The sequence below is a fragment of the Hipposideros armiger genome, unplaced genomic scaffold (genome assembly GCF_001890085.2).
Source record: "Hipposideros armiger isolate ML-2016 unplaced genomic scaffold, ASM189008v1 scaffold_385, whole genome shotgun sequence".
Lineage (NCBI taxonomy): Eukaryota > Metazoa > Chordata > Mammalia > Chiroptera > Hipposideridae > Hipposideros > Hipposideros armiger.
This window is the reverse complement of record NW_017731735.1, coordinates 921,409-940,072: the sequence shown is the minus strand read 5'-3', so window position 1 is coordinate 940,072 and position 18,664 is coordinate 921,409. Positions and strand designations below refer to the sequence as shown.

At 52.1% G+C, this 18,664-nt stretch overlaps 3 protein-coding genes across 6 annotated transcripts in view; 2 read left to right on the top strand and 1 right to left on the bottom strand.

Moving 5' to 3' along the window:
- Positions 1-868: 868 nt before the first annotated feature.
- IL25 (interleukin 25) lies at positions 869-10,206 on the top strand. Of its 2 annotated transcripts, XM_019663046.1 has the most exons (4): positions 869-1,087; positions 6,971-7,095; positions 7,281-7,525; positions 9,439-10,206. In XM_019663046.1, the coding sequence occupies exons 1-4, from the start codon at positions 973-975 to the stop codon at positions 9,692-9,694; spliced, it is 741 nt and encodes a 246-aa protein (XP_019518591.1). In that variant the 5' UTR covers positions 869-972; the 3' UTR covers positions 9,695-10,206. The 2 variants fall into 2 exon arrangements, with proteins under 2 accessions (XP_019518591.1, XP_019518592.1); XM_019663047.1 differs by lacking the exon at positions 869-1,087 and having other exon boundaries at positions 6,939-7,095.
- Positions 10,207-10,750: 544 nt separating this feature from the next.
- Positions 10,751-13,576, top strand: CMTM5 (CKLF like MARVEL transmembrane domain containing 5). Of its 3 annotated transcripts, XM_019663038.1 has the most exons (5): positions 10,827-11,211; positions 12,149-12,301; positions 12,859-12,951; positions 13,140-13,224; positions 13,323-13,576. In XM_019663038.1, the coding sequence occupies exons 1-5, from the start codon at positions 11,086-11,088 to the stop codon at positions 13,334-13,336; spliced, it is 471 nt and encodes a 156-aa protein (XP_019518583.1). In that variant the 5' UTR covers positions 10,827-11,085; the 3' UTR covers positions 13,337-13,576. The 3 variants fall into 3 exon arrangements, with proteins under 3 accessions (XP_019518584.1, XP_019518585.1, XP_019518583.1); XM_019663039.1 differs by lacking the exon at positions 13,323-13,576 and having other exon boundaries at positions 10,751-11,211; positions 12,859-13,000; positions 13,140-13,223; XM_019663040.1 differs by lacking the exon at positions 12,149-12,301 and having other exon boundaries at positions 10,807-11,211.
- Positions 13,577-15,783: 2,207 nt separating this feature from the next.
- LOC109393614 (myosin-6-like) overlaps positions 15,784-18,664 on the bottom strand; it is a 33,638-nt gene continuing 30,757 nt past the window's right edge. Inside the window, exons 34-37 of the mRNA XM_019663023.1 lie at positions 18,387-18,662; positions 17,110-17,205; positions 16,241-16,375; positions 15,784-15,865 (exon numbers count right to left, since the gene is read on the bottom strand). Coding sequence (XP_019518568.1) covers positions 15,842-15,865; positions 16,241-16,375; positions 17,110-17,205; positions 18,387-18,662 — 531 coding nt within the window. The 3' untranslated portion in view covers positions 15,784-15,841. The remainder of the gene's footprint in view (positions 15,866-16,240; positions 16,376-17,109; positions 17,206-18,386; positions 18,663-18,664) is intronic.

Here is an 18,664-nt window from a genome sequence, read left to right as displayed (position 1 = left end):
TCTTACACTCTTCTGCCAGCCTGGGCCTGTCCCTGGCCCTTGCCCCGGCACCCTCCTGCTGCCACGAAGAGCAGGAGTCGAGACTGCGGGCACAGAAGAGCAGAAGTCTTTCAGTGAAGCTGGGTTCTGACCTCCCAGGAGTTTCAGCTGAGAGGACCCAGCTTTGGGGTCTCCATCCGTCTCCTGTTATATAACTGATCAGTGTGTGCACTGTCTCCCTCCCGTTACCCCCCTCTCCTGGTTCTTCCTTTTGGGGCACACATCAAGGCTTCCCTGCAGCCTTCCTTCTTCCGTTTTTGAGGTTCCTGATATTTAAAAAGTGAGGTGCCAAAAAGGATTGAAAAGCTGTAGCCTATTTTCAATATCTACATTTAACAAAATAACACTTTAAACTGTCAATGTAAGTTAAGAAACATCCAAACCCGTAGAGAATTTTTATGAGTTTATTTGAGCCAAACTGATGACAATGTCGGGAAATAAGATCTCAAATGCTCCAGAGAATTATAGTTTTGCAGTTCCTTTCTTTTTAAAAAGATTTTGTTGGGGAATTGGGGAAGGGAAACAGACAAGTTGCTGTCCTTTTGTTCCTCAGTCTACTTGTGGAGGATGTCACTTCACTGGCCCGTTTTGATATTGTGATCACTGTGCTCTTCCCCGGGTGAGGCAGTCAATCGCTGGCCATTGGACTGCTGCTCTCGAGGACTCACCGCAGCTGAGGAAAGTTCATGCCCTCTGCTGGCCAGCCCCATTGCAGCCTACACCAACGCAGGCGACTGACGGAGCCATCTCCAGGTTGAGCTGTTGTTCACCATCTTAGCTGTAGAGGGTGCAGCGTCACTGGCCCTCATATGTGGGATCCGAACCGGGGTCCTGCTGCTCAGAGCTGGCGTCCCAAGCCAACTCCTAACCAATGCACCACTCTGGTGGCCCTGCAATTTCTTTTGTACAAGGAGAGAAGTTAAGGCAGGTTACATGAAGGTAGAAGAAAAGAAGATACATAGGATAGTTAACAGGATTATATGCTCCCTTGAGGGTGCTTATGCCTTCAAGGGTTCTGGAAAAGATGATTACTTCTGGTGTTTCAAAGGTATGTTAACTTAGATGCACAAGAACAATGGACAGGGCTTGCATAAGGCAAAGATAAACCTTTTACTAAAGAAGTTATATGCCTGGGTTGTGACTACCCACCATGACCCGCCCTGTTAGGAATCTATGATCAGATCGCCCTGTGAGGTTATTTTCCATCACTGAACTTGTACATACCCCCCTTTTGTCCATAAAACACACAAAAATAGACTCTATGTATAACTTCATTTGGCAATGACATCATAAGTCTAATTTAAGGCCCTTTGTGGACCTGAGGCCTGGGACAGATAGATGCTCCCCTCTCCATATTCCACAGGCCCAGGCCTCCAGGCATTTCCCAGGAGGGGAGGAAGGGAGGAGGGGAGAATACCTCCTCTGGCTCCTTTCCTTCCCTATTGCTTGGACACCTATGAAGAACCCTGTGTAGAGGGGAGGAGTGGAATCTACAGGTGGATAAGGGAGAGATTCTGGGGTAAACGTGGGGATGGACAATATTGGTTCTGGGCCTTGGCTCAGAGATGGAGTGCAGACCTGGGAATGGGGCTGGGAATCCTGAACAGACTCAGACTCCCTTAGGATGGTAGAGGAACTTTAAAATTTCCAAATGCATCTGAAGGAAGAGCTCCCCCATCCCAGCCTTAGCCTGGTCCAACTTCCAACAGACCCCAGCCCTGGGGGGTGGGGGGGGGGGAGAGGCTGGCTGCCTGGAACACAGACACTCAGGGGAGTGACTGTATGATCTCTGCCCAAGGGACTGCCAAGGCAAATTTGGGGCCCACAAAGAAGGTGATCAGGAAACCCAGTTCCCAAAGATGAACGCTCTGACTGGCACAGGGGAAATAGATGGAGGCTAGAAAAGGCTGAGCAGGAAGGAAGCTCTAGGACCAGGCAAAAGGGTTGTTTGGGAAGTGGGTAATGAGGCTCAGTGCCTGGGGAAATGTAGGTGAGGGCAGCAGAGTGCAAACCTATGAGAAAGTACTACCGCTTCTGGAGTGCCTAGGTACTGAATGCAGACAGACTCTGGAGTGAATCCTGGTTTATTAGCTGTGTCACCTTGGTCAAGTTATATAACATCTCAGAGTCTCAGTTCCTCATATGTAACAGTGACTTTGGTGAAGAGCGAATATGTGTAAAGTGCCCGGTACACTGATATCCCTCCACTTTTCCTCTTCACCTTGGCTCCCCCCACGATTTGTGGTTTCATGAAAGCTGAAAGGGTTTTTATTTTTTTTCTGAGGCCAGGAGGAGCCCTTTCTCTGTCATTATGCCTCATCCCTGCCCTCTCCTTTGCAGAAGTTTAAGGTGATTCTAACTTGTTCAGGGAGAGCTGTGGGCTCCAGGTAAGGTTGGAGAAAGCCCAGGTTAGGGGAGCAGCTAAGACCTTGGGAGGAGGGTGGGTGATGCCTCAGGCAGCCAGGCCCTCAGCTTTGTGGCTTGCCTTTGCTATATTCAGGAGTAAAAAAGGAAGGAATCTCTCCATCTGGCTTCCTGGGTCCCAGTCTTCTCTCCCCTTCCCAGCAGGGCAAACCAGCTGGTCTCTTCCTCATCCCCTTCCCATGACTTCCTTGACCTATTCTTGTTTCCCCTGCTACTCAAAACTTCTCAGGTTCTTCCAGTTCTCCTCCTTTTTGAACCCCTCAGCATCCAGATTGCCTGGGTTCTAATCCTGGTTCCAACACTAGCTGGTGACAGTGGCAAGCTACATGGCCTCTTGAAGCCTCTGGTTTACTGTCGGTAAAGTGGGATAATAATGGAACTGATAGCATTAGCTTGTTGTGAGGATTAAAAGAATCCTGAGAACAGTCCTGCCCATGGTGTGTAAATGTTGCATAAAAGCAACTATTATTGTTCTTTGATGCCAGCCCTGGGGGGTGGCATAATATCAAGGACACTGTACTCATCCTTGGGAAACTCACATCAAGTTGATATTGCCTGAATCCAGTCAATGCCTCCCCACGGACCTTGAAATAAAATCCAAATGCTTCACCACAGCCTGTGGGATGGGACCCTATGTGATCTGGTCTCTGACCACCTCTTCCACCTCATCGCATCCCAGTCTTCCCCTCATCCTTTGTTTTCCATCCACACTGTCTTTTTTGTTCCTCAAATATGCCCAGTTCTTTCCCACCTCTAGGACTTTGCATGTCTGGCTCCCACTGCCTGGATCACTCATCCCCTAGACCCTTTCCATCATTATGTCAAATTCTGACTCCTCAGAAAGGTTTTCTAAGTTAAAGCAGCTCCCCTCCCCCCACAACTCCCTATCTCATAACACTGTTGCATTTTCTTCATAGCACTTATTATTATCAGAAATTATCTCATTTCTTTCTTTATCATCTGTCCCCTAAGATAGAAGCTTCATGAGGCAGGGACCTTATCTGGCTTGTCCTCTGCATTCCTAGCATTTGGAAGAGTGCCTGGAGTATAGTAGGTGCTCAATAAATATTTGGCAACTAGATGTATGAACAGGGACAGCCATGACTGTAGGACAAAGCTGAGTAAGCCACGGGACGTCTGTGGGGAAGACACCAGCCCTGGGTTGGGGAGGGAGTTGCGGGGCTTCTTGTCCTGTGCATTCTGATTCTCCATGTTGTCTCCCAGGCCAGACTGGGCTCTCTTTGAAGGTAGGCTCCTGAGCCTAAGAATCTTTGTAACTAAAGATGACACCACAAATAATTAGCAACCAGCATCACCTACCAATCAGGACACAGAGTGGTGTTCTGGAGGCCCCTGAGCAGGCCTTCAGTTGCAGGATCACAGGGAGGCTGTGATAGGGGTGCCCCAGGGCTGAGGATATCATCTACTTACCAGCAGAGGCAGAGGCATTTTAACCACCAGTGCCCCCACCTCACATCAGGTGAGTGCAGGTGAGCTTTAGTAAACTCTGCTGAATCCTGTGGTTTTAGCACTATTTCAGGGAGCTGAGGTCCAGAGCAGCTAAGCTGGTTGGTGCTTTTGTAGCCATCCAGGTTAACCTCCCTCTCCACGCCAACACATACACACTTCTACAAATAAGGAAAAAGAACCAGAGAGGGCCCAAGGTCAAGGGCTGATCAGAGGCAGGGTCAGGACTTCAAGGCAGTGGTGAGAATTTGAATGTCTTCCTGAGAAAGGGCAGGGCAGCCATAGTCTAGCTTTCTCCAAGACCCAAGAGTCTTTCTTGGGCAAGGGTGAGGGTGTATTCCGTCACATCATCCCTTCCCTTTCCTGTTAGATGTGATCTCTCTTCCCAGGGGTACAGGGGTGGGACTCCCAGCAGGTCCCCTCTGGCTTCCAGGTCAGGCCCTGGCAGGTGAAGACACATTGGGAGGCACCCTTGATGTTAAGTGCTGGGCAAACTTTCCTTTGCTCCCACCTCCAGCATTCTCCCCATTGCCACCCCCATTTCCTCACACCTCCATGGATTCCCTGGAAGCTGAAGTGACTCAGGGATTCCAAATCTAGTCACCCAGGAGGAGAACCCTCTGGAAAATGTTTCTCATGACAGACAGTCACTCTAAGGAGTCCCACTGAGATGCTACTGAGACAAGGGCACAGGCTGAGCAAGCCAGAGTGGAGTGGGGGCATGTGGCTCAGAGCACAGGTTCTGTCAGGCCTGGTCATCACTGGGGGACACTGTGCTTGGAGGGGCCCTCCTTCTGCCTTTCAGGAGTTTCCTCAGAGGAGGTCCTGGTACAGACAAGGGTCACTGCAAAGGCCTCTCCTGAAGGTCAATATGGGTCCTTTGCAGCATCAGCAAGTAAAACAGGTAGATAGGATCGCTTCCAGATCCTTCAAGCACCCTCCTCCTGGATGGGGATGGGGTGGGGGCAAGATCAGGAGATCTGGGCCAAGGCCAGGCTCTGAGGCTCTGATTGGTTTGGTCTAGACCCACAGGGATCTAGTTCTTCTGGAAGAGCACTGCCCCTCAAAACCTTTCCTAGGCTTGGAGTTTGCTCAGGAATACCAATAACCACCCTGGGGGCCACGGGCCAGACCAAAGGCTGGGGAATAAGAAGTGGGAGCAGTGGGTCCCAGCCAACAGGAATGAATGCTAAGTGGGCAGGAATGCCCTGTGGCCTCAGGCAGGTTCAGTTGTCCCCACCCAAGCCCACGTGAGGAGGAAAACACTGTGGGGACTTCCCTTCCGTTTGCCAAACAGGGATCAGTCAGCACAGTGTGGCACCTCCATGCCAGGAACTTAGCTTTGGAGTTGGTCAGGGCTGGAGTGGAAAACCAGCTCTGCCCCTTCCTAACTATGTGACCTTTGGGATGTTACTAAATTTCTTTGGGTCTCAGTTTCTTCATCTTAATATGAGATAACAAGGATAATAGTTTCCACTCGTGGTTTTATTGAAAGGTAAAATGAGCTGATGCACAGAAGCTGAGGCCAGTGGAATGTGGAAGTGAGAATGTCTGGGAGCACAGGGGCAGAGAGTGGGGCATGGGAGCAGGGTGATGGACTCCTGCCTCAGTGCTCTTCCTAAGTGCCCCTGCTCTCCCAGCCACCACTTGTTCCCCTTAAGCCCTGCTCTACCCCAGATCTAGGGCCCTCACCAGAGCAGCTTCTCTCAGTCTTCTAGAATGTCCCTTGACCTCATCATGCCTCTGTTTTGGGACTGCTTTGCCCTAAAGCGTTTGAGGGATTCCTCCTCACTCTGCACTTGGTTATTTCTGGTTTCCTTTGTTTAGTTCCGGAGTCCTTGGTTACCAGAGGAGTATTTTCTAAGGGAAAGCACATGCAAATCAGGAAACCTTATTCTAGAGACAATGTTAGTGTACGGTGTGTGTTAGTGTAGGGGTGTTGTGGGTGTGGGCAATGGGGGGGTGCGTCGATGGGCAAGAATGAAGAGAAAGTCCTGGAGGGGAGTAAACTCTAGCCTGCTCTCAGCATGGTGACTTTCAGGTGGGGTGGCCCCTGTGTCTTCGGGGTCAGGCCCAGCTTGAGCCTCAGTGAAGCACACATACTTCCCCCCACACACCCAGCTGAAGGTGGCCCATGCATCTGGGGACACTGAGATTGGGAAGGCTCACCTCATGGCTTCAGAGCTGCAGCTACCCCTGCCATGACCTTGTCCCCACTGACTTGTGAGTGAGGGTGGGGGCAGGCTGGTCCCCGGAACTGGGATCTCCTGTTGGGTCTTAGGTGAGGCTATTACCAGGCCCCTCCTTTTGCTGGCTTTACCTTCTCATTTATGCAATGGGAACAGTCACCCGCAGCTCCTTCACCAGACCTTGCACATCCAGCCACCAAACTGACGGGGTAGGGGCCTTTCTGGCAGTTCTGTGGGATCAGGGAGAACCCAGAGGAAGTTAGAGAAAGGGCGGGGATGGGAGTTTGAGTGGCCACTGGAGAGGGCCAGTGGAAATTAGGGAGTGCGTAATGGACAATGGGGAGAGTCATAGATGATGGGGGGGTCATAGAAATTGGGGTCATTGAAGATGAGGAAGGGGTCAGAGAGTAGAAGAGATAGAACAGGAGATGGAGCAGATATGTTCCCTAAAGTGGGGGTGATCAGGAGTACTTCCGAGAAGAAACGTAATGGTGGAGACAAGACCCTGGGTGGGAACCGCAGAGATGATGAGGCCCTTTGAAGGGAGGCCAAATAAAGTTCCCTAATTTTGGGTACCAAGCCAACCAGGGAGCTTCCCATAATGCCAGTTCTCAAAGGCTCAGAGTAGCAGAATACTATTGCTTTGATCCTGTGCCTAGAGACATGCAAAGAACCAAGTTTACCCAATAGGCTTCCAGGTTTACAAACATGTTTATCACAACTTCCATGAGAATGGCATTTTAAGCAGCTTTTGGAAACACAGTCAGGTTTTCTTTGGTTTTGTTTTGTTTTTTAATCTCAGGTCACTCCCTCCAAAAGGTAGTGGAAATAAATTTGAATAAACAAAACAGGTTTGCTGAAAATAAAACCAGGACTCCTAAACTGCTCCAGCCAGCCTACTTCTACAGGACCCTGTCTGTCAGCCTGTACAGCACCTCGGCTGAGCGAGCAGCATCTGGCGTCCGGCATGTACCAGGTGAGTGTACAGAGGCCTGGCTGGGACAGTGCTGAGCAGGAAAGAGGCAGAGATGTTGCTGGGGGTGAAGGGAGGCTGGGCTCCCAGGTTTGGGGCTGAGGGTCAGATGGAGCTAGAAACCAGGATCTCAGGGAACAGCACTCAGACTAGATAGGAGCACTTCTCTCACTGGTCTTTTCTTATAGGTGGTTGCCTTCTTAGCAATAGTCATGGGAACCCACACCCTAAGTCTGCGGCATCAGAAGGACTGCACCCACTGGCCCAACTGCTGCTCCAGCAAAGTCCAGGACCCCACGGAGGAGTGGCTGAAGTGGAATACTGTGTTCATGCCTCCCCCAGAGACCACTAGCTTCACCCATCACCCAGAGTCCTGCAAGGCCAGCGAAGATGGACCCCTCAACAGCAGGTCCATCTCCCCCTGGAGATATGAGTAAGTCTGCTGTCCCTTCCCGAATGCCTGCATGTGTGCGAGGCAGGGTTGTGTGTAAGGGGTCAAGGGAGTTAGTTCTACCCAGTTTCAGCCTGCCCACCCCTTTTTACCTCAGAGTGGTCATAAAGGTTTGGGTGTTAGACAAGGCCTAGTTTGGGTCCTAGTTTTGACTCTTATTGGGTGACCTTGAGCCAATTACTGAAGGGTTCAAAGCTCATGTTATTTTTTATCTGTGAAATGAGATAATATCGCATAGGCTAATGTGCAGATCATATGAAATAATGTATGTAAAATCTGTACTTAGTACATAAAATGTTGGTTCTCTCTTTTTCTCCTCCTCCTCCTCTCCCTTCTCCTTCATTCCCACAATGACCATGCTTTTCTAACTAGAATATCAGGAAATCATGGTATGATACAGGCACGAAGCATCCCAATACCAAATGCTCTGCCCTGGGTTATAAATATTCCAGGATAATGAAACCCTCAACTCAGGAAGCAGCTGGGTGGCTGGAGCCCCAGGCTACCTACCTTGGATCATGAACAGTCTTTGTCTCTCCCTCAGTGTGCTACACAAATATTATAATTCTTGATTTGTGCCACGATATGAAAAATATTAGGAAGCACTGAAATAAAGGCAATGAAGCAAAATATTAAAAATTAGGACTTTAGGGTCCCAAACATATTTCTCCTTCTGTGTTGTCCTCATGGGGTGTCTGTTTCCACTCCCTGTAAGTCTAGTTCTGGCTTAGCCTTGGCTTTGGGGATGGATGGAGAAGTTCAGTGAGTAGGGAGGAGGTCAGCTCTGATTGAGACTAGATCCAGGGTGGAGACTTCAGGTCACCAGGCTTTGAAGTGGTCTCAGGTCCTGGGCTAAAGGTGATGGGTGAGAGCCCCTTTGGGGAGGCTGGGTGCCAGGTGGCTGACTCAGCTGGGGTTCAGGTCCCTCGTTGGGAGGCTGTGAAGTCCTGATAACCGCTCAACTGGTCTTCCCCAAAATGGGTTCTTTGTAATAGTCATCCCACAAGCTGCTAATCAGAAAAAAATGATAAGATTAAGTAAGTGTGGGAACGACTGCTCCAGCCCTGACCACTTTAATGTGCTCAGCACATTAAAGTCTGCAAGAAATCCACAGAAAAGAAACCATTAAACTCATTTGGCCACTGACCTTTCTCTTGCAGGGTACTTATTAGGGAATCCACTTTGCGATATTCTGTGCTAGTTGAGCCCCAGCTTGCAAGGGCTTGTCTGCATGGAGAATGGTCCTACAACCTAGCAGCTATTTCCTGCTAGGTTTCTGGAGTCCCAGACTTTTGGAACACCTACTTTTCAAGTCTATTTTTGGCCATGAGATCCTTTCAGAATAAGTAAATAAGTCTCACCATGTAATCTTAGATGTGCTTATATGCACAGACAGTGTCTGGAGGACATGCAGGAAATGGTTGACAGTGGCGCCCTCTGGGGAGCGGGACTGGTGGGGAGACAGACTTAGTCTTCACTTTATGCTTTTTAATGTAAGAGCAGTTTTACTTTTATAATAGTAATAATAAAACCTTAAAAATGTAATAACAATTACAAAGACAAACCTTATGCCAGAGTCCAGCGTGTATATCAGATGTAAATGGAGCTGGTCTGGTGGAGGCTGAGGCAAGAGACTGCTAACCTTCCCCTGCCTCCCTAAGGGTTCCAGGACCAGTTGGAAAGCCACGCTTCCATCCCGACCCTCACAGTTGACTTGTTCAAAGTCACCAGGCAAGTGAGTGCCAGAGCTAGGGCAAGGAGCCAGGCTTCCCGACAACACCATTTTCTTCCCCTGGCGTTTCCACCCACCCTGGGCACTCCTTGATTCTGGCCTGGCCCGTCTGCCCAGCCAGCCTCCCCCTCCAGGGCCTGACTGACATGTGCCACCCCCACAGGTTGGACAGGGACTTGAACCGGCTCCCCCAGGACCTGTACCACGCCCGTTGCCTGTGTCCACACTGCGTCAGCCTACAGACAGGCTCCCACATGGACCCCCTGGGCAATTCGGAGCTACTCTACCACAACCAGACTGTCTTCTACCGGCGACCGTGCCCGGGAGAACAGGGCACCGAAGGTGGCTACTGCCTGGAACGCAGGCTCTACCGCGTCTCCTTGGCTTGTGTGTGTGTGCGGCCCCGAGTGATGGCCTAGTCATGCCACCCATGGCTCGTCCCCTGTCAGAACACTGGAACTGGGTGTACAACTAACTACCTGCCACAGTGAGCCAGGACGCCCGAGTGCTCAGCTCCTCCAAAGCAGCACCTGGAGCAGCAGGATTGTGGGACAGGATGGGGACTTTTGGGGAACTGCACTTTGCACTTTTTGGAGTGGATGGAAAATTCAGGGTGAAGTGAAGGGAGCAGCAGCTGCTTGTGGCTGATGGAAGCTGGTGTCCTGGCATTTCCTCTCAGAAAGCTCTTCAAAGCTCTGCGCATTGCTGGAGACCACCACTCTGCCTCTTCCTTTCCTTCCAGCCCCAGCTGCCCTGGTACAGCATAGGCACTTTCTTGATATTTTACCCCTTGCCAACAGAGCCCCTCATTCCATTTATTTGTTTGTTCGTTTGTTCGTTCATTCATTCATTCACGCATTCATCAAACACTCAGTGAGCGTCTGTTTTGCATACACCCTGGTGTAGTTACTAGTCTTCTGACACGGGTGACTCTGAGGAATAGGCTGATACTGAGCATGGAGAAACTCATCCAAATAAATAATCTGTATTTTAAAGTGGCCTAATTTGTCTTTGGCATCCTGGTGCCTGAACGTCCACGGGATCCCCAGCCTGGTCCCTTCTCTTCCCCAAGGTCAGCCCTCACCTACTGCCCTCTCCCTCTGCCTTCCAGAGTTTCCGCTGTGGCCTCTTATCCTTCCCCTTCTCTGGCTCCCTGGCCCACCCCTGAACACCAGGGTGGGGGTCAGGCCACCCTTCTGGCATGCTGGAGAGACAGAGGCCCATTGAGGCACCGCAGCAGGCACACAGCACCCCCTTGTCCCCCCAACAATCTGCCTTTGTCCTCCGTCTTGGCTGCTACAGCTGGATCCTGGGGACGCTGCCCTGCCGGCTCCAGCTCCCACCCTCCCTAAAAGGAAAAAGGAGAAAGGATGGGCCAAGGAAGAGGGTTAAGGTTGGAGGAGGGGGGCACAAACTTCTCTAGAATTAGGCTCTTGGGGACTCCTACTCCAGCCCCTTTCTTGGCTTCCCTCCCATCTCCTCCCAGTCTCCATGGACCTCCTCCTCTACCCCCTCCTCCCTTCTCCAATTAAGGGGAGAGTTGGCCACTCCTCCCGAGCCCCTCCCCTCTCCTCCCCATGTGCCTCCTGGGGGCCGGTGCAGGCACCAGCAGGGCCACTCTGGGCAGCTGGCCTCCCCTGGCAGCCGCCTTCTCCTAGGACCCCACAGCAGGCCTGAAGGCTTCACTTTCAGGTTTCTTGCCGTACCTTCTTTCTCCTGTCTGCTTCCCCATCCTGCCAGATTTTTGTCTTCCTGTTTCCCTTCCTGGGCTGGTGGCAGTGAAGGGTTGTGCCCAGTGGGCCCCGAGGAGATGCTCAGTGCTCTGGATCGCCGGGACCGGCCCCCTGAAGAGGGGGCAGCTGCAGGGCTCCAGGGCTTCGCTGTGGACAAGACCTTCCTCTCCTCCCTCAAAGGCATCCTGCTGGAAACTGAGCTGGTAACAGCAGCCACCCCAACCTGGCGCCTCCATGTCTCCTAGCCCTGGCTCCCCTGCCCCGCCCACCATCCCCCTTCCTAGGCTTTCTGGACACCCCTCCTACCCCCAGCTGTCCCTCCCTCATCTCCTCCCTGCCTTCCTGCTGCCTCTGCATCTGGAGGCAGTTACAGCAGGTTTCAATTGCGGCGGGAAGGATTGAAGTTAGACCGGACAGCTTTCTGGGGCATTGAGGGAGTGCAAGACACAAGGATGGGACAAGGGTATGCCGGCCTGTCTTCCCAGGCTTTAAGATGGCCACTTCTTGGCATGTCCAAGAAGTCTAACTATCAAAAAGGGCAGACTTCCTACAGCCCCACTGTATCTGTTGTCTGCTCCCCATGAACACCTGTTCTTAAGAAAGGATCTTCCCCTAGTCACTGAGCAAGGCAAATCTTTTGCACATATGCTATCTTACAGTGTTAGAGCTGAAAGGACCCCCAGAATCCACCATGAGGCATCTGTCTTCTAAACCTTGTCTTTTGCTGTGGAGCCACAAGCTCTGGGCTTTGTAAGATGAGTTGAGTCATCTTGGAGTGGGTAAAGGATTATGGGGTACGGTGCCTCCTGGGGTGCAGGCTGCTGCAGGGGCTGCATTCACACTGTGCTCTGTGCCCCAGAAGGACACCAAACTTCTAAGGCTGCTAGGACACTAGGGCAAGGGGCAGCTGGTCATCCCCAAATTAAAAGACTCAAATCCTTCTGGGCTGGCAGAGGTGGGAGGCTGGAGGCTGCTCTCCATGGGCAAACGCCCTGGAATGTGACTCCTGCCACCAGGAATGGGGAGACCTCCAAAGATAGGTGGCGGGGGCCAGTCTGGGGAGTTCCCCACGAGGGGAAGGCCAGGGCCAGGCCATGCCTGTGTCCCCTTCCTGGCGAGTCCACATACTCGGTCCTGCAGGCCCTGACCTTCATCATCTTCATCTGCTTCACGGCTTCCATCTCCGCCTACATGGCAGCTGCGCTGCTTGAGTTCTTCATTACACTCGCCTTCCTCTTCCTCTACGCCACCCAGTACTACCAGCGCTTCGATCGGCTGAACTGGCCCTGTCTGGTGAGGGACCCTGCCTCCCCCACCCTATGCTGGTCCCTTTCTTCTCCTCTGAACTCAGAGTATTCCTTTTCTCTCCCAGCCTCTCTTTTTTTCCTGGGTCAGTTGGGGTCTGGCCCCCAACCCTAGCTTGGCTTCATCCCAAGTTGTGCCCTGCACTCAAAAACTGTTTTGACCCACACTGATTCACAGCTGCTGGGTCACTGACAACAGGGATGCACATCCTTCGGATCTGTTTTCCCACTCACCAAAGGTCTAGCCCCAGCCCCAGCCTCAGCTGCAGCAGTGGCCCTCGGCCTTACCTGCTGAGACTGGGTCAACGCCGCCCCAGCTCCTGACCTCCTGTCCTGGTTGTTCTGCATTCACCTGCATCCCTTCCCTGGATAGAGTGTGAGCTCCCTCCCTCACTCTTTCTTTCTAAGTGATTTATATAATAGTGCCCAGGGGTATCTCCACTCAGGGTTTCAGGGCCGAAAGGCCAAGTGCTGACTAGCCTGGAAAACTTCAGGGGGATGACCCTGACCTCTGACTTCCCTTTGACCTTTCACCCTGACCCCCAGGACTTCCTTCGCTGTGTCAGCGCCATCATCATCTTCCTGGTGGTCTCCATTGCGGCTGTGACCTCCCGAGATGGAGCTGCCATTGCTGCTTTTGTGAGTCCAGCCCCCTCGACCTCTCCAGCTCCCCAAGGACCTCTGGCAGGTGGCTGCCCACTTCCTGTACCTCCCCCCAAGTCCAAGTCAGTGCCTGGGGCTCTGGCCAACACCTTGCCCGTACCACCCACCTCCCTTTCCCTAATACCGATGGCCTTTGTGGTGCCATTCCCGTTCCTGCTCCACAGGTTTTTGGCATCATCTTGGTTTCCGTCTTTGTCTATGATGCCTTCAAGATCTACCGGACTGAGATGGCGCCCAGGGCTACCGAGGGTGAGTGCCTGTGCTCTGGGAGAGGAGATGCCCTTCCGCCGGCTGCCCCAGCTGCCCCAGCCTGACATGCCCTTCCCTGCCTGGCTCCATCTTCCTAGGGGACCAGCAGTGACCCCAGGGCTACAGTCAGACGAAGAGAACAGTGGAGACACATCTCTCTCGGATTCACTAGCTCCCCAGCCCACTGTCTCCCACCCCAGATTTATAGAGATGAAGCTGGCCTGAGAAATCACGAAGACTGGTCTGTGAACCTGGCTCTTGATGAAGCTGAGCCGGGGAGGGGTATCATGAAAGGAAGACGGACGGGCAGGAGGAGGCCGGTTGTTCTCAAATTAAAAGATTTGAACTCTTCTGGTCAGTCTTTTTCTTCCCCAGAAATTAGGCATATCAGGAATCCATGGGAGTATTCATGGAAATGTTTCCTTGAGCTGGTAGGTCATGGTCCCTTCTCTGAGACCAAGTCTGAGCAATGAGGAAGTGGGGGACTAGACATCCTTCAACTCAAAACTTCCATGCCACAGCTCTCTGTGCGCAAGACTACTTTGTAGTGTGTCTGGTGGCTAGGCACCTGGAGTTCTGTGTCTGAGAAGGCACAGCCTTCCAGATGTGAGCAAGTACCTACCTGCAACTCCTGTGCACGCAGGTTTGTTAGTGGGTTTGAAGTAAGGGGCTTGCCTGGGGCTTGTGTAGAGCTCCCCCTGGTGGTGTGTGTGTGGGGGCACTTGGCTTGCAGGCCGTAGAGGAAAGGTCAACCTGTGGCATCAGATGAGGGCAGAGGTTCCCAAAAGTCAGGCACTGGAAGAGCCTTTAAATATCAGCTGGCCCAATGCACTCATTCCACATAAGAGAAAACAGGCCCAGGTAGAAGAAGTGACATTCTTATTTGTGACAGAGCTGGGACTAGAACTCAGGACTCCTAACACCTCAAACGGTGTTCTACATACTGTAGATTCCCTCATAGCTCAGAAAAAATGGCCCTGCCTCATCTAGAGCTCCCTCCACCAGTAGGTCTACCTTTCCAGCTTGCCAGCACCCACCAAACATTTCCTGAGTATCTTCTGTTGTGTGCAGACCCTGTGCTGGGCCCCAGGGGTTCAGAGGTGATAGGCGGGCCCCTCTTTGAGGTCTCACAGGTTAGTGAAGGACAGTCATGACTCCCCACAAAGAATGCTCTGGGAGACCTTGGCTCAGGAGGAGTGTGGAGCAGGTACTGCCACAGCCCAGAATTAGCCTTGTCTGGACCATGACAGTCCAGTGCAGCCAGGCTGCCCTGACCAGCCCTACAGAGCCCAGCTTATCCAAGCTGACTTGCTATCCCCTCTCTCTAATGCTTGTTTGCTCCTGTCCTGAAATGCCTTCCTTTCTCTGGGATACTTTTTCCAGTTGCAGGCCCCAGACCCCAAGCCCTGCCTGACCCTGAGACTCTGGTAGAGGAGTTTTGCTCCCTTTGGTGATAACCACGAATCTCTCTTGGCCTGACTTCTCCTGTCTCTTGCTGTTCTCTTAGCTTCATGTCCTGGCTCCTCACCAGAGCTGGAACCAATGTTTTTGTGTTTCTCTGGTCTCCGCTCACAGTTCTCAGGGCTTTATGCACAGCCCAGTCTCAAGACTGGTGACCGATCTTGGTGGGGCAGAGGTGACCTCAGAGGAGCGATAGCAGGGGCTTAGCCAGGGGAGTCCAGGAGATGGGGTACCAGGTGAGGTGATGAGAAGGTGGTCAGGAGAGCCTGGCCATAAAGCCCAGCAGGAAGCAGGGATTTGCTTGGAGCAGAAAGGGGTCAGGACGAGCCCTGTCCCCTGAGCAGCTATGTGACCTGGGCCAGACTATCCCTGGTGGAAGTTCAGAGAGAGCAGAAGTGCCATCTACCGTGTGTATTTGCCCGTGTACCCGTGCTCATCTGTGTCTGTGTGAGAGGTCAAAATGAGATAAGCATTACCCAGGCATGGTCCACACTGAGTATCAGTTCGGATTTAGCATCTGCTGACCCCAGGTCCTGAGCTGCCCTCATGGTAAGGCCCTGACCCACAGAGGCTGGAGACTGCCCTGGGCCCCAGCTGACTGTCCCTGGGGATGATGGGGAAAGAGACTCCTTACGGGTTACTTTTAAGGGGCTTCTGACCACAATGGGACCTGTCCCAACCTCCTTATCTGCATCTTCATCCCCAGCCAACTCTGAGTCTCTCCTGGCATCAGTGGGAAATTCATTTTGGAAGAAACGGATGTCCCAGGACACGTTTAACCCTCGTGGTCTCGGAGGTAGGATAGGTGGAAGATGGCTTCAGCTTTGGCACTAAAATTGTGTCTCCTACTGTCTAGAATTGGCTCACCCTTCTGGTGCCTTTGTTTTCTCCACTTTTGAAAATTTTCCATCTTGTCCCTTGTCTGGTTGACTAAGCAGAACTGGGACTCATGGCTCTGCCGCTTTGGAGAGGACACCTCACTTCTCATGGCCTCAGTTTCCTCCTCTATAGATGTGGGAAACCTTTGCTCCCACAGCTCGGACAGGGTGGGGCCGCCCTCCTCCCAGGAGCTCAGAATAGAAAGCACAGGGGCTCCGGCAGAGTCTGGCACTCATATTTATTATAAGTTAGCAAGAGCAAGGTCCCAATGGCAGCATCACTCCTCGTCGTGCATTTTTTGCTGAGAGAAGAATAAAAGGTGTGAGGGGGCAGCTGGCAAGAGGGAGGAAAGGTATGGGGAGGAATCTCTAGGGTTTCCAGGGGCCTAAGGGAGAGCTTCTTAGAGGGAGGGGTTTGGATCTCAGGGATCTTGGGGTCCCATTTAGAGGTCTTTGTGGTTTAGGGGCATATAACTGGGCTTTCTGTAGAGGTTCCAGTCTGTACAGGTTCCAATCTGTAGAGGTGCTCTGAGGAGGAGGGGGTTCTCAGGTATGGGTGCTATGGGAACCTTAAGACTATCCTAACATAGCGTGAGGAGTGCCTACTCAGAGGGGCACTGACGTTGGAGGGTGAGCTGCTGTGGGGGTGACTAGCCAGGCCCGGAAAAGGGACCCACCTTGGCACCGATGTCGCGGCTCTTGGCCCGCAGCTTGTTGACCTGGGACTCAGCGATGTCCGCCCGCTCCTCTGCCTCATCTAGCTCGTGCTGCACCTTGCGGAACTTGGACAGGTTGGTGTTGGCCTGCTCCTCCTGTGGGGGGTCACGGAAATTGGAGGATGAGGTGAGAGGGGGCCCAGGGTTCTCAGCCTCCTAGCCTGGGGAACTAACTGCCTGTCCCTGAGCTGGGTTCAGTGCTCTCACCCCTCACTTGTGTTCCTGCCACAGCCTTGCCAAGGGCATTCTGCTCCTGGCTTGGCACCCTCCTCAAACTTGTCCAGCGCTCAGAACACTTCATGGCCACCCACTGCCCAAGATGAATTCCATGCTGCCTGGTCCGGCTCTGCTCAAATCCAGCTTCACTGCACCTGTCCAACTGTGACTCTGATAGAGGCTCCTTGACTTGGGACTTCCTGCACAGGCATGCTCATCAACACCTCACATCCACATTTTTCTGCCCACCCAGATGTCTTCCTCACTGTGCTATGCCTGGTCAGGTACCCTTCCATGCTCAATTCCACTGCTACCTTCCAGCCTCCAGCACTGTCTGGCCCCCTGACCTGCATTAGCAGCTACACTGCCTTCTCTTGGGCTTATTGATATGTGGATTATAAGCAGCTTGTGAGCAGGTCCTGGGTCAAATAAACATTGCTTTTGTTAAATCAGAGTGTCTGACACAACTCTGAGCACACGGGACATGTGTAACCAATGTTTGAGAGTTAAAGTGAATAGCAAACCCTTTGTCCAGGCCCCATGCTGGGGTGGACACTCATTGGTTCTTACACATTGGAGGTGTGTTGAAAGAGTGGAGAAAACCGTGAACTCACTGCTTCCTCAGCCTGGCGCTTGTAGGCCTTGACCTTCAGCTGCAGTTTGTCTACCAGGTCCTGTAGCCGCAGCAGGTTCTTCTTATCCTCCTCCGTCTGGGGATGGATGGGCAAAAGTCAGTTTTGGGAGAGGAACAAGTGTTGTCATCTTTCCCTCCCTCACCATTCCACTCTTCCTATGGTTTAGTTGCCTCTCCCTTCAATAGGCCAGGTCACAGGGGCGGTGGGGAGAGTCCATTTCTGACGCTACTTGTAGGTCAAAGGGCCAAGGAAAGTCCTCAGTTTAGGATCCAAAAAGCAGTGAGGGCTGTGGCCTTAAAGCTGGAAATGGGGCCAGGGGCTCAGAACAAAACAAAATTCCTTCATCTGATAATACGGTGACATTGGGGCTGTTCCAGCTCTCACCTATCAGGTGCTCTTGCCCAGTAGTTCTAAAGTGATCAGAAAGGAATAATGAGGAATGCAGAAAGAAGGGGGTATCATCACAGTCCAGATTATTCCAATCTATCATAACCCAATATTCTAATATATTGTACTGGGCCAGATTTTGGACATGAGGATCACTGACTCCAATGTCACTTGGTCCTTCCTATCACTACATCCTTGTATGTGTTAGGCAAATATTTCCACTTATGCCCACAATATACCTGCAGTTCTACATCTGTATGTCTTTCTGTGCCTCATATCCAGCTGTTGAATGGACTAATATCCCTTTCTCTGTCTTTCATTTCTAGGCACACTGTGACAATATCAGGACAAGGGTAAAAGCTCTGAGCTATGCACATAGCTCAGAGGTCTTAGAACATTCTGGGATCTTCTTTCTCTAAGGCCTTCTACTGTTGTCCCAGAAGTTGCATGGAAGATCCGAGCCTCTTCCCATCTCCAACTTTTATCCCTAAAGTGCCACACAATGTCCCTCCCACTCAGGCCAGTAGAAAGTAGAAAGATTCCTTGCACTATTCTAAAGCCTTCCTGGTAGACCTTCAGGTTTTTTAAAAACCTGGGGGAAATCCTGGTTAAAAGAGCTTTCAAGAAGTAGAAGTAGATTCTCCTCTATTTGCTAGAAAAAAATTCATGGACTTAAGCCACACTGACTCTGGAGAATGTGAAAGAAAATCTGAAGACAGCTTCTCAAGGAGTAGGTGCCAGGAGGGCCGGGTGGCATTCCTGGACAGCGGCTCTGCATAGGGTCTGTGGGGGCCAGGAGGTGGGGCTAGGAAAGTGCTTTCACGTCCACTCCTGGTGGCCCGGCCCCAGGGCAGCTGCAGGGCCCACACCTGGTAGGTGAGCTCCTTGATGCGACGCTCACTCTTCCTCATGCCCTTGACAGACTCCACGTTGCGTTTCTGCTCGGCCTCCAGCTCGTTCTCCAGCTCCCGCACCCGGGCCTCCAGCTTCTGCAGCTGCTTCTTGCCACCCTTGAGGGCGATCTGCTCAGCCTCGTCCAGCCGGTGCTGCAGGTCCTTAATGGTCTGCTCCATGTTCTTCTTCATGCGCTCCAGGTGGGCGCTGGTGTCCTGCTCCTTCTTCAGCTCCTCCGCCATCATGGCGGCCT